The sequence below is a fragment of the Trematomus bernacchii genome, unplaced genomic scaffold, assembly GCF_902827165.1.
Source record: "Trematomus bernacchii unplaced genomic scaffold, fTreBer1.1, whole genome shotgun sequence".
NCBI classification, from domain to species: domain Eukaryota; kingdom Metazoa; phylum Chordata; class Actinopteri; order Perciformes; family Nototheniidae; genus Trematomus; species Trematomus bernacchii.
This window is the reverse complement of record NW_022987727.1, coordinates 15,548,293-15,561,211: the sequence shown is the minus strand read 5'-3', so window position 1 is coordinate 15,561,211 and position 12,919 is coordinate 15,548,293. Positions and strand designations below refer to the sequence as shown.

At 39.5% G+C, this 12,919-nt stretch overlaps 2 protein-coding genes across 2 annotated transcripts in view; one reads left to right on the top strand and one right to left on the bottom strand.

The window, feature by feature from the left end:
- The window catches only part of cep104 (centrosomal protein 104), a 41,590-nt gene extending 31,571 nt beyond the window's left edge, over window positions 1-10,019 (top strand). The window contains exons 19-22 of the mRNA XM_034145103.1: window positions 286-424; window positions 2,855-2,922; window positions 5,983-6,070; window positions 8,310-10,019. Of these exons, the coding sequence (XP_034000994.1) occupies window positions 286-424; window positions 2,855-2,922; window positions 5,983-6,070; window positions 8,310-8,440 (426 nt within the window). The 3' untranslated portion in view covers window positions 8,441-10,019. The remainder of the gene's footprint in view (window positions 1-285; window positions 425-2,854; window positions 2,923-5,982; window positions 6,071-8,309) is intronic.
- A 126-nt stretch (window positions 10,020-10,145) lies between these two features.
- On the bottom strand, window positions 10,146-12,658 carry b3gnt7l (UDP-GlcNAc:betaGal beta-1,3-N-acetylglucosaminyltransferase 7, like). The gene has a single exon (XM_034145105.1). The coding sequence runs from the start codon at window positions 12,106-12,108 to the stop codon at window positions 10,873-10,875; it is 1,236 nt and encodes a 411-aa protein (XP_034000996.1). The 5' UTR covers window positions 12,109-12,658; the 3' UTR covers window positions 10,146-10,872.
- Between the last annotated feature and the right edge of the window lie 261 nt (window positions 12,659-12,919).

Here is a 12,919-nt window from a genome sequence, read left to right as displayed (position 1 = left end):
CATAATAACAAATTAAAAGAGTAGAAATAAACAATTCAAAAATATAAACATCTCTAAATAGAAATAGAAATAAACCAGCATTAGAGAGTAAGAAAATATACAGATGACCGTGAAGATAAAAAATCTATAAACTGTCTGACAAATAAAAACACTATTGAAGGGCCAATTAAATTATTAAAATGAGGTACACTGGAACGTTTTTAAAACTTTTGGCATGTATTTAGTCGTCTTGAAAGAAGGACTCTGTTCATTAAGCAGCTCAGTAACAAATCATTGTGTCCATAGGTAGTTGAGATAGCCAGCCTCACAGAGCACCTGCTGGGTGAATGTGAAAGCAGGTCCAGGTTCAGCCAGTGCCCGCGCTGCTCTGAGGCCGTGGCCCCCGAAGATCTCACTCGCCACGTCCAGGGTCCCGCCTGCAATGGTGAGTTCTCAGTCTCACTCTTTCAATTTCTCAACCTTCCTATGTATGATTGAATGATTGAATTTAATTGTGTATTAATTTGTTTTTAATACATCGTTGTCTTTGTTATTTTTATTGGGGGAGGCATGTTAGTTTGACATGCACACTAGCCCATCAGGACAACCAGGATTTGTAGTTTTCTTTGATGAAAAAAAGGGTAACTCTATATGAGGATGAAAATGGCTTCATCAAAGCTACTAGATAAAACCCAAATAACTAAATAACTAAACAAATATGGCTTAACTGTGGCAATGGGCAACAGTCTCTGCCAGAATAAGTTGCAACTTTATAAACATATATATTAAGAACAATATTTAATGGAACCATTAATCGTTAAACAGAAAAAGGTGTCATATTGTCTTCCCAAAAGCTATGGTCAGCAGTCATAGGCCCCATTTACACGGGAACGCAAACAAAAATGAACCAAATTCGATATCAAAAAAGTCTTCCGTTCACACGCAATCGGCTCAATTAACGTGTCCGTTCACACGAGACCGCTCGACCCGCTGGAGACGCTGTAGTACATATGCCGGGCCTGTAAGTAGCGCTGTACTTCTGCCACAAAATACACCAAAAGCAGTTAAAAATTAGAAAAGTGCCGGTCAAAGGTCTTCTTTGTTATTTATTGAGCTTTAAAACAAATTAATAACGACTCTTTATAATAATATAAGAATAATACATGGAGCCTCTCTTTTCCTCCTCCTCTCCTGCGTGTCTCCGCAGCAGCTGATCTCTGATCTCTCTCTCCTGTCCGATTAGACTTCACTCGCGTTTATGTCCATATCGATCAAATCTAGCTGGAGGCTCCTGCTGGGTGCACTGTAGCAGATACAATCGTTCCCGTGTAAACAGCGCCATAGTCAAATTTTTACCTAGCAAACACAGAAGAAATACCACCCTTTTTTGAAGGTCACTTCACCAATTTGCACCAATTTAACATATTTGTGTTTTCCCAAAAAGTTGGTTTAAGAATTTGCAAATTTAGAATCTAGTAACATTAACAAAAGCAAAAGTCTGGGACAAAGGGCTGAATTCAATGCAGTGACATTACAGATGGTGTTAACATCATATAGTTCCTCAATTTCAAGAGGCTGAGTTTATAATACAACATCTATAATAAATGTATCATATCGAAATATTTAGGCCAGAAAATGACAGCGTGAAGCAGTAACCTAGTATTTTTACTTGCAACGCTCTGTCAAGCCTGTACCGTAGCCAGCTGCACATCTTGCTTGTTTTTTTTTAGGGGGGGGAGAGAAACACATGCTCAGTTCAACTGAGGACAGGTCAGTGGCTAGCCCTTTCTAAAAGAGCCTACAGTTTGGCCTAAAAAATATTTCAAATCCTTAAAAAAGTATATTAGAGTCTTAAGATCATTGAAGCTAGAGGCTATTTAACCGCTAACATGCTACTGCCACTGTAGCCTGTCAAGTTAGCTGGCTTGGTAACTGTTAGTTAGCCCAGTCGCTAGCCGTACACTAAGTTTAGGTTATACAAGAGAGGTTTTTAAAAATGTGACTACTATCATAGGACTGAATGCAAGCAATTGCTCTATTTTGAAGCAGTTTAAATCAGAGTTATATAAAACTCATTATGTAAATGTTGGCCCAGATAATATGAAAACGTCCTCCTTCGTTGACCCTTTGGCTCTCAGTTCCCTAAAAAGGTAAGCTCTGTCAAGACGCTTTAATATTCAACTCATCTCACAAATTCACGTGATCTTAATAATTCCACTCAAATGAATCGATTTCAACAAATTCTGGTTTGACCTGCACTTGGTTTATTTATTTGGTTTAACTTTATAAATAGTCATACTCTGGCATACAGCACATCTGTGGTCACAATACATCGCTTATAAGACATAAAAAATGTGCTTTATGTTTATTTTGCTGCACATAGCCTTTAATAAATCAAAAGTCTGTACTTATCCATAGTGTTGGTTGGTTTCAGTACATTTTCTGTAAACTACCAGCCAGTATTTACCATCTGAAAGCTGAGGTCAGCTTTAGGTTATTTTGGTGGTTTGGTTCCTGCTGGAAGGTGTAGTTTACTGACATCTGTACCAACTCACCTTAAGAAACAGGGCCTACTGTGGCAAAACGTACATGTCTGTGACCGACTATATGTCTCCACAGATAATTGACACAATTATTAAGTTTGTTTTACCATAACCTTCAAGTCTCTCTTACCCCTGTTAGGTTGGGTTCCCATTGGGTGAAATTTGAATTGTGAGATAGGGTTGGCTTGCATTCCCATTCCTTAAAGTAGTATTGTAGTTAAAGATTTTCTCCTTCAGTGGTGTTATTTCATCATTCTGGCTGGTGTGTTTAGGGTAGCTTTTGTGTAATGGTATACAACAGGTGGGTTAAAGGTGTTGTGTTTCTTTTTCAGCCCCCATCTCGGGTAAAGGCTCCAACCACTGTCCTTTGTGTCATAACAACTTCATTCCTGGAGAGAAGGTAAGATTCTTTAGATTTCACCAGGAAACACTCGGTGTCACTTACATCTCTGTTCTATATTTCCTTTGTGAAGCAATGATGGGCTTAAAGACAATTATAAACTGAAGTATAGCATGTGTTGTTAGCAACAAATAGGTGTTAGGTGGAACAGGTGTGTCCCTTCACTGAACCAAAAATGTGAATTTTGCATGACAGTTATGCTTTGCCATTTTCTGCTAGATAATGATGGGGTAACCCCAGTTGAGATTAAAGGAGTACTTCACCCACCAAATAATAATTTGTAATGAGTTACTCACCCCATGTTATCTTGAATTTGTGTAGAAATCTGAACCGAAAATCCAAGAACATAAAAAAATCGTAATAAATCCAAATTAATGGGAGACATGTTTATTAATTGCAGAACTATATTAAAACATTCGATGTTAACAAACTCATGCGCTACTTGTATTCTGGTTGGTATTGCTTTTGTTAAGCGCGGCCACCATTTACTTCAATTCCTCACAAGTTTTTGGATTCTCTGTTCACTGTGAAACGCACGAGAAAAACACGTTTTCTTCAAGAATTCAAGGTTACACAGTGACTAATTGATAATCAAGTGCTGATTTTGGGTTTGAAGTTTTTGCTTCTTGGTTTTTCACATCATTTTGGCCTGAACTTCACTCAAGGAGCTTTTCCATTTTCCCTCTTTTATATCAACACTGAAATTCTAAAAAGCATCTAATATTAGGCTTGAGGAGCAAACAGGTGTTGAGGTAAAACACTGCTATTGTTGGCCTCTAAAGACTTCAAAGGGGGCAGAGCCTTTGTTCTTAATGGGCTGTTTCATTTGTCCAAAGATCAGGTAGATACCATCACATTCTTCACATTCCTATTAGGTTGAGAGGAAGTCAGAAAGACAAAAATAATCCTGATAAATTATTGACATATTTGTATTTTTGATAGCCATGCTTTCCTTAAATATTTTTGTGTATATTTTTTGTATATTTTGGTGCTTGGGGATAATGCAGTTATTTTGGTACAAATAAAAAAAGTGAATTGTTATATTGTTGAAAACTTGGAAAAGTTCAGGTTTCCTTTGGGTTTCCTGCTTATGCGACTTGCTGCTTTGTATAATGTGGGCAATGTTTGATCTGTAACAGGAAAAGTTTATACATATTTACTGGAAATCTTATTTAAATATTAAACAACTGATAGTACGAATCAACAAGGAAATGGGATAAAAAAAGTATTAACTCAAGCGATAGTAGCATACACTGAATGTAACCTCAAGGTTAATTATTACAAAACAGTTAATGAGTTTGCTCTTATTTTAAGTTAGTAAACAGTGCTCGTATGTCATAAGCCTTGGTGTTGCTCATCCATTAAGAACCCTTGTTGTATGTTCACTTTTTGTGTGATAGAGAAGTTTACAATGGATATTAAGTGCACAAGTTTCTCTGCCTCACTAAAAGATGTAACAACAGTGCGGCCTTTCATTTGTCTTCTATTACGTTTGTGTCATCTGGGAAGCTCATGAATCATGCAGTGTGTCTTTGAAGGAGGCACAAGAGCTACAGGTATTAGTCTGACCAACAGCACCTGCCCTGTCCTGACCTCGCCTGTCCTTGTTTCCAGCAGCACTTTGGAAATTAAACCTCTGGACAAACCTCTATTATAAGAAGTCCAAATTGGTAGATAAAACCTCAGACTTCAGTTAGACATGTCCAGGTCTTGTAAGACAAGTGTAATCCATTCAGTGTTAATGATCTCTTTAAATCAATTTTGAAGACCAAAATATTGTTCAAATTATGCAAAGTCTCTGCCTACATTGGTGACGAACACAACAAATACCAATAGTATACTAATTGGAGACCCTGTAATTGGTATGAGTACGCCTGTTTAGATTAGCTTGATAGGTTGATATTTATTACTTAATACTTATTTATACTCTTGAATATATGGTACATTTATTATCTGCCTTGAAAAAGTGTGCCCGATAAACTATCAAGTAACTAGAAGGGCACTCGTATAAATACCTCCACCAAGGTTTAATTTCCTAACTCGCAATGTTAACAAATAATAAAATACGCGTATCCGCACTGTGATCCGGATCCACCTCAAACTGTAATGGGTTCTTCCTTGGCCCATACACCCTTTACTGAAAGGATATGTAGTTTATTTCCGTAATCCTGCTGACAAACAGAGAAACCAACAAACTAAACCAAAAACATAACCTAAAAGTAAAAATGATCTGTTGACAATAATCTCTTTCCACAAAAATGGGTTTGGAATGAATCTGAAATGGCAGAAGCACTATAAGAAGTAGACATCAGTGATGTCATCGCAGGTGCGTTCGTATTGCCAGCTGATTGGAAACATCTGGTGAAACGTACTGATTGGGGGTGTGGCCAGATGTAAATCATGCTTAAAGGTCTATACAAATACAGTATATTTGATTTAGAGTGAAATCTGCCTATTTCACAGCAGACAATTCCAGTTGGAGCCATGGAAAACATTGCCATTGCCACAAAACATGCAGCCTTAATTAATTATATTAATCACACCTGTGTTGTTGCTGTTGTGACACACAGTGTCCGCAGTGAAAAATGCTTATTGTCCTTTGTTACTGTGATTAGTATAACTGTGGGTCAACGTCAACATTTTGGGGAAAAATACGTAATTAATGAACAAAAGTGATCATTATACAACATGGTGGCAGTTTTAAGTCAGTTACCGTTAAACCATTTTATTGGTGTCCAAGTGGGATAAGTAATAAGCAATTTGAGTTTATGCCAAATGAAAAGTGACTTATTATTCAATTCTAGTTGCATTTTGTATTCAAAATCTGATTGACTTTGAAAACCTCTCACACCATTAAAAACAAATAAAGAAAAAACTCACAGAAAGTCACACTCAGTGCCAGAGTTGTGCGTATGCAGCCAATGAAAGGCTTTAGTGTTAGTGGGAGGGAGGGCAGCCATTGGGGTCTTGACTGGGCCCACAGTCACATGTTGCTGTCCCGATCGAGAAAGTACCTGGGAGAGGAACGAAATCACTGAGCTACTTTTGTCCCTGTTCCAGGCCTGGAAGGCTCACCTCATGGGCAGGGAGGGCTGCAAACAAAACTCACGCAGGACTGCGGTGTCCCAGAGAACCCAGCCAGCACAAGGTAAAGCATTCATAACACCCCCTGCGTACACCCACCTCCCTAACGCTCAATGTGAACGCTATACAGAGTGCCCATGCTTGTTGGTAAAAATGTCATGTTACAGCTTTTCCACTATGATTTCCTGCCACAAAGCACAGAATGAAGCACATACAAATAGTGACAGGTTTAATATGAAAACTAGTGTAGTGGGTGTTCCTCTTTGATTGATATTTTCAAATTGTTAATGTGTTAATGATCGAAACATCGAGTGGCTTTTTGTACAGTTGTATGAGGCCCAATGCACATTATTTTTGAAAGCAACGTCTCATTACAATAATAACCACCTTGATGCCAGAGTGACAGTTGGGCTTAAAAAACCACCCACAGTAGAGAACCACTGCAGAATATATTTAAGTTAACCCTAACCCTACGATTTAAGGTGTGTAACATGTGAAACCCAATTTAATGTACTATTTATGGTTTCAGCAGTAACTATTTAGTGTATTTGCATTCCGTAGTTTGCTTCTCTATATAGTATTCATTACTGGTGAAGTACTTGACCCAAGGTTTACAGGAAATGATGTGTGCACTTACTCGACATGATGCAGGAGACTAAAGCCCATGGGTAGAGTTACCGTTGGGAAACATTTATTTTTGTTCTCTTTTTATTACAACAACATGTGCCTTGAATCCCCATGATTTTTTCATCTTCACAGATTCACTATTTCACAGCAGACATTTTGACTTTAACCAAAGCATAGGTGTTACCAGTGATGGAAGAAGTACTTATATCCTTTACTTAAAGTAGAAATACCATAGTCGCAAAGTACTCCTAAATTAAAGTCCTGAATTCAAAAAGGTAAAAGCCCAGAAGTATTAAACTTTTTTTTTTAAATTATCATTAATAGAGAATATGATTTTTTTTGAAGATCATATGTAAGAACAATTTAATCTTGTATTATTAGCCAGTTTTAGATGTGAATTTCAGCTAGTTTGAATACTACTGTGAAAATGAATAGTGCCTTAATACCTCATCATATAAGCTTTAGCTATAATGTTTTTATGTGTTTACTATACTAACTATATAGAACAACATAAAATGGAAACACTCAAGGAAAGTAAAAGTATGTCATAATTGTACATAGGTACAGTACTTAAGCAATTGTACTTAGTTACATTACGTGACAGGTGTTGCTAATTACACTAATGACGGCTTTTTAATCGTATCTTAATTGCAAACAGGCGTCATTACTATCATTATTTACACCTGTGCTTTACCTAATATGACGAGTCAAAATGTCTTCAGTTAAAAGTGCTCATCTTCTGTTGCCTATGTAAAAGAGTAGAAGCTTTCATGGTGTCATTTTTTGCCCCCAGTGGTGGCTTTACATGCCATAGTGAAGTGAATTCTGCAAGCTGTATTAATTAAATAGACCAGCCGTAACCACAGGCAACTGGCATTGCTGCCATATCAACAGAAATATTTAAGAGTATAACTTTAAGCAAGTTCGATGACAATGGGTAGGACCCAGACTAGGTCAGAAGAGCAGGAGGGCAGTTCCTGGAGCATGACCCTTAACATCAGGGGTGCCATGAGGCACCATAATGAGCCCCCTGACATACGGATACTGAAAACGTTTCAAAAAAGTTAATCCAATTATCCATTGACTGATTTGATACTGCATGAAAGGTGATATTCCAAATGGATAATGGCTTACAAGTTAACTTTTTCAGGGATTTTCCCTGGAAATAGTTTGTAAAAGGTGGTAAGCCACTCAGATCGTGACACATCTTGTACATGTTATTTCCTTTCTGCTGTTTACACTATGCAGCTAATATACAATAAATATCTTGTTCAATACAAATCTTTTAAAAAGTAAATTATTTCCGTCATTCTATAAATTGAACACAAAAAGTACAAATGCAGAAATATGTAGTTGCGTTTAAAAGTTTACTTACTCCGTTTTAACTATCAAAAATAAATCGGACAGTCCAACATTTGAGGCACTTGCAATGCTCGATAGTAAAGTAAATGCAAAGAAACAATATATTGCATCAGGGTTGGTGTGAAGGTATATAACCACAATCTGCTGATGTCATGAATCCTTCCTGTTTATACATACATCACAGCTAATGCAGTCTGCTGTGTTTAGTGGTAAATAGAACAGAGGAACAAAGGAGCATTCATATAGAGGAACCCCCCTCTTTATGGATGTTCCTTTACAGGTTTACTGTACAGATATGTGTTGTGTGTGTCCAGGCAGGCCTGGTGGTGGAGCCAAGATGAAGCATGCGTGGTCGGTAGGGGCCAGAGGCAGAGCCATGGGCAGAGGCAGCCGGATCCCAGCACTGGCACCAATGGCCAGAGGAAGTACACCAGGGAAGCACTGACACTGGAGCACCCTGGGGAGGCCCCCAGCAGCAACACACAGCCCTGTAGGAAACTACTCAAACATTTCCTGCTCCCATGATAGCTTTCACATCTTTTGACCAAAATTACAGCATGTCGTTCGCTGTATTTGCTCTGTTTCCAGTCCTACTTAGGATTAGGGTTAGGGTTAGTCCACCTGGAATCACCATCATAAGACCTGTTATTTTGTCTACACGTCATCCCCTAGCGTCACACACCTGTCGGGCTAGTAAACATGTGCAGACTGCGTTCTGTTTGCCGATATCACCTTACAGGTTGTTTTTTTTGGGTCTAATTTTGTTCAAACTGCTGACTGGTTGGGAGCCAACCCCAGTTGGAAATGATACAACTAGAAGGCGTCACCCGTTACTCTGGTATTGTACTTGCTTTAAGTTTCTTGATGACTCATAAGAGACAGATACAACAAAATATCTTGACATTTTGTGCCTAATGGCATCTCGGGGCTGACATAACCCTGATGACTCACTGTGACATCTTCAGGGTTATTCATTTTTGAGTTAGTTAACTAACCGTTCTTCACAAGCTATCCAATGCCGCTATAAAGGAAAACATTTTATTGTGAAAATAGTCAAAATGGGCACAAAAAGAACAAAATCAGCATTGAATTTTAAATTATATTTGGACCACAAACGTTAATCAGTGTAGTAATGCTACATATGTAGTACATCTTGACAGGGCACAGTGACAGTAAATGATACTTAAAACACGCCTCTCCGTGAAGCAGTAATGTGAGAAGACGAGGAATAAAAACGTTCCTCCCTTGGCAACACGTCAGAATCCTCCCTGACAACCTGAGTGCAGCTTTACTGTGAGCTTTGTACTTACATTTTCACTTATTGACGTGTATATCGAAAGAATAATATGAAATAGCACTTTGCCAAAGGGATGGTACTGAATCTTCAGTACAGGTTGAACTTAATTTATTATTCCTGTTTAATTCCTACTGACAATCTTAAGTAGATAGCACAATTTAATATGCTGTACTAGTTGAGTAAGAGACTAAGTAGAGCTTTTAACGTAACAGAATTATTAAAAAGGAAAACACACAATGGACATGAATGTACAGTCAATAGTAGAATCTGTGTAGCAGCTCTTTTTAGTGTATTTTTGCTAATTTTACCCACAAACTCAACATTTAAACAGCTTATATTGTACCGCACAGTGTTATGACGATGGTGATTGTAATATGTCTGTGTTAATCCTCAGCCAAGAATAACTAACACAGAAACTTCGGTAAAACAGTCCAAGGTGTCTTTGAAAGATTGTATTACGAGCAGGGGAAGTTCTTCATTAATGTGTGTGATTAGACTTACTGTTAAATAAGTTATAGGTATAAGAAAGTTTATTTTTGATTTCCTAATCCATCACATTGGCTTTTATATGTTTCTGTATTGAGGACTTTTGCAACAGTGGATATTTTTGATGTGCTTTTATGTGCATAGTCATTGTTTTATGAATAATTATGGCATGAAATGGCAATTTCTTTCTGCAAAGTATCTGTATTTGTTTAAATAAAGCTACATTTAGCATAACATTGCAGATTTGGTTTCACTTGACAAAACATTTCTGACACTATTGTACATTTGAAATCCAAATTTCCCCCCAGATAATCAGCATTTTCATGTGCTGCTCAGAAATGATGCAACAACCATTCTGTATTTACAGAGTTGACAGATAGTCCCAGTTTTATTTACATTATCATACACAAATCTACAGTATTACAGCCCTTTTAGTTTCTTTGGTTTTTGACCTGCCTCAGCTAATCATATACACATCATTGACCCTTAGAAAATACCATAAAAAGGTGGAATAAAACAATATATTAACTTAAAATAATCAAATAATTTCATTTTTTTTTTTTTTACAATTTCAGCCCCCTTCCACATCATAAATCAACTTGGAATGCAATTGTTGTGTGCTTTGAGTCCATAAATTCACACTGAAATTAGAAATTGACAATAGAATTAGCATTTTTAGTCACAGGAACACAAGGAAGTAAGAAGTCCAGTCTTATTTATGCCTGCACAAACACGCACTAAAACCATTACAACCATGTCTCCCAGCATCAATGTTAGATCTCACATTAAAACTATAGAATGATCCTGAAATGGCACCAAGAATGAGAAGGAAAAAAAACGTTCCAAGGATGCGTGCGCACTGTCGAGTTTTGGTTAGTGGTTTAAAAAAAATGCTATTGGATTGCGTCAGAACAATATGCGAAATTAAAAAAAAGGATGACAACTTGTATGTTTGCCCCCCTTCCTGAACATGACTCAGCAGATTCAGTATGGACGTGTAAAGATCATCATGATCATTAAAAACAACGCAATTCTCCCGTGTATTCAGTTCAGTTTGGGTGAATTAGTTTACTTCATATAGGCTACATTTTCAGTTATATTGACACTTTACGCGCGCACACGAGCCCCTCGCTGTGCACCACGTTCCACATCCTGAGCAGCTCCTGCACGCTCAGTTTGTGCACCACGATGAGGTTTTTGTAAAAGCACGGCTCGCTGTTCATGGAGCTCACCTTGCGCCTGGTGATGCCGAATGTCCTGAAGCCCGGGTGCATCTCCGGGACCAAGTGCAGCTTCTGCAGGCACATGCCCAAAAACACATCGTCAATGGGGTACAACTCCAGGTCCTCGGAGACCACGAAGAGCCTCCTGGCCAGCTTGGAGGACATGAGGAACCCTCCGCCTCCAACATAAGGTGGATATGGCTTATCATACAGCTCTCTGGGGATGTAGTATTTACTCTGCCGGTTTCGGATGGGGATCGCCTTGGAGATGGTGTCCCCCACGAACAAATTGGCCTCTTTGTGATCCTCCACCTTGAAGTCGATGAGCTGCACCAAGTTCTGCGTGTTCACGAACACGTCGTCATCTCCTTTGAATATAAACTGCACATCGGAGCAGTAGATGTCGAACCATTTGAGGAAGTTGACCTCCTTCAGGGTCAAATTAAAGAAGGTGTCCATGAAGTCCCACTGCAGGATGTCCCCGTAGATCCTGTCCTCGTACTCGATCAGTTTCTGGAGGTTCTTAGTGTCCTTCCCAGTCGTTGGGCTCCCCAGAAGAAATAACGTTTTGATTCTCTTCCCATCCACAGTGTGTTCCTTTCCCCATGTTTTACGCACAGCCTCCCGGCGATCGTGCTGCTCGATGACGGATTTAATCACCATAAGGATGTGCGCCTCTCCACGCGCGCACTTCTCCGGGTGGTTGATGAGCATGGGGAAGTACCTGCAGTGTCTGTGCAGGACAAACTGGTGGAACCTCGGGTCCAAACGCTTGAACCAGTCCTGCGTCCGCACCGACGCGTCCTCGCTGCAGTTGAGAACCTGCGCGTCCCAGGAAGCCGGGGTCTTGTTGGAGACCCGCTGCGCGTCCACTGTGTTGCTAAGCACCGGCAAATCCGAGCTCCCCAAACTGTTTTTTACGATCCTTTTCTTGTAGGAAAAACAATCGGGGCCACACCACGGCGTGTCCCTGACATGTTTTAATCCCACTGCGTCCTTCTCTGCCACTTTCAGCTTGTGGATCATGAGGAAAGAGGCGAAGACGAGGGACAGGCTGAGCAGAGGCTTCAGCAGACCCACGCGCTTCCTCCGGAAAAAATGATCCATGGCTCTCACTGCGGCGCCCACTGATCCTCAGATGCTGGATGTGTTGCCTTCATAGTGTTTCACAACTTTTGATTTCCATCCATCACCGCCGCCGCTGGGCATTTTGAGCCATCAGAGGTTGTTTCCTTCGGCTACGGGCTACCTGACACTGAAGGGGCCCCGGGGCCACGTCTGCCCACGACGGCGCTCTATGGAGTCACACATCGCCTCTCTGGGAAATGATGCACTACATGTCCTCAGGCTCCTTCCCTGCACTCTGTCTTAGAATGACTGCTGCAGGATACACTTCTCTCTCCTCTGTCTCTCCCTCTCTCCCTGTCTCTCTCTCCTCCCCCAATGATCCTCACTGATCTGGGACCAGCAGGTTTCCCATTTCTCACACACACCAGGTGTCCAGCAAGTAATAGTTAGTGCTTTTAAACAATGTAAGCTACACCATGATTATAAATTAATCTCTAAGATCTGCATACACAAAACAATACACTTTATCAAATGTAATTGATTGATATGAAAATATAATTAGGGAGGACAAAGTAAGTTAATAAAAGAAAAACATGCAGATCAAAAAAGTAGTACGTTATTTTCAACGCACATCTAAAGAAACATTTTAATAATGCATTTAAAGATCCTGAACATTTTGGGAAACTGTACCAAAATACTAGTCAAGGGCGTAAAGTACTAAAGGTGCACTTATGAGTGTATAATTTGGGCGGTGGTGGCGAAGTCCATAGGGACTTGGCTTGGCAACTGGAAGGTCACCAGTTCATGTCCCGGAAAGACCAAGTGCACCCCGGGCCCCGTACATAATGGC

Bases quoted from the DNA above. Each gene is read 5' to 3' on its own strand.
- b3gnt7l (XM_034145105.1), bottom strand. From the start codon at position 12,108: ATGGATCATTTTTTCCGGAGGAAGCGCGTGGGTCTGCTGAAGCCTCTG.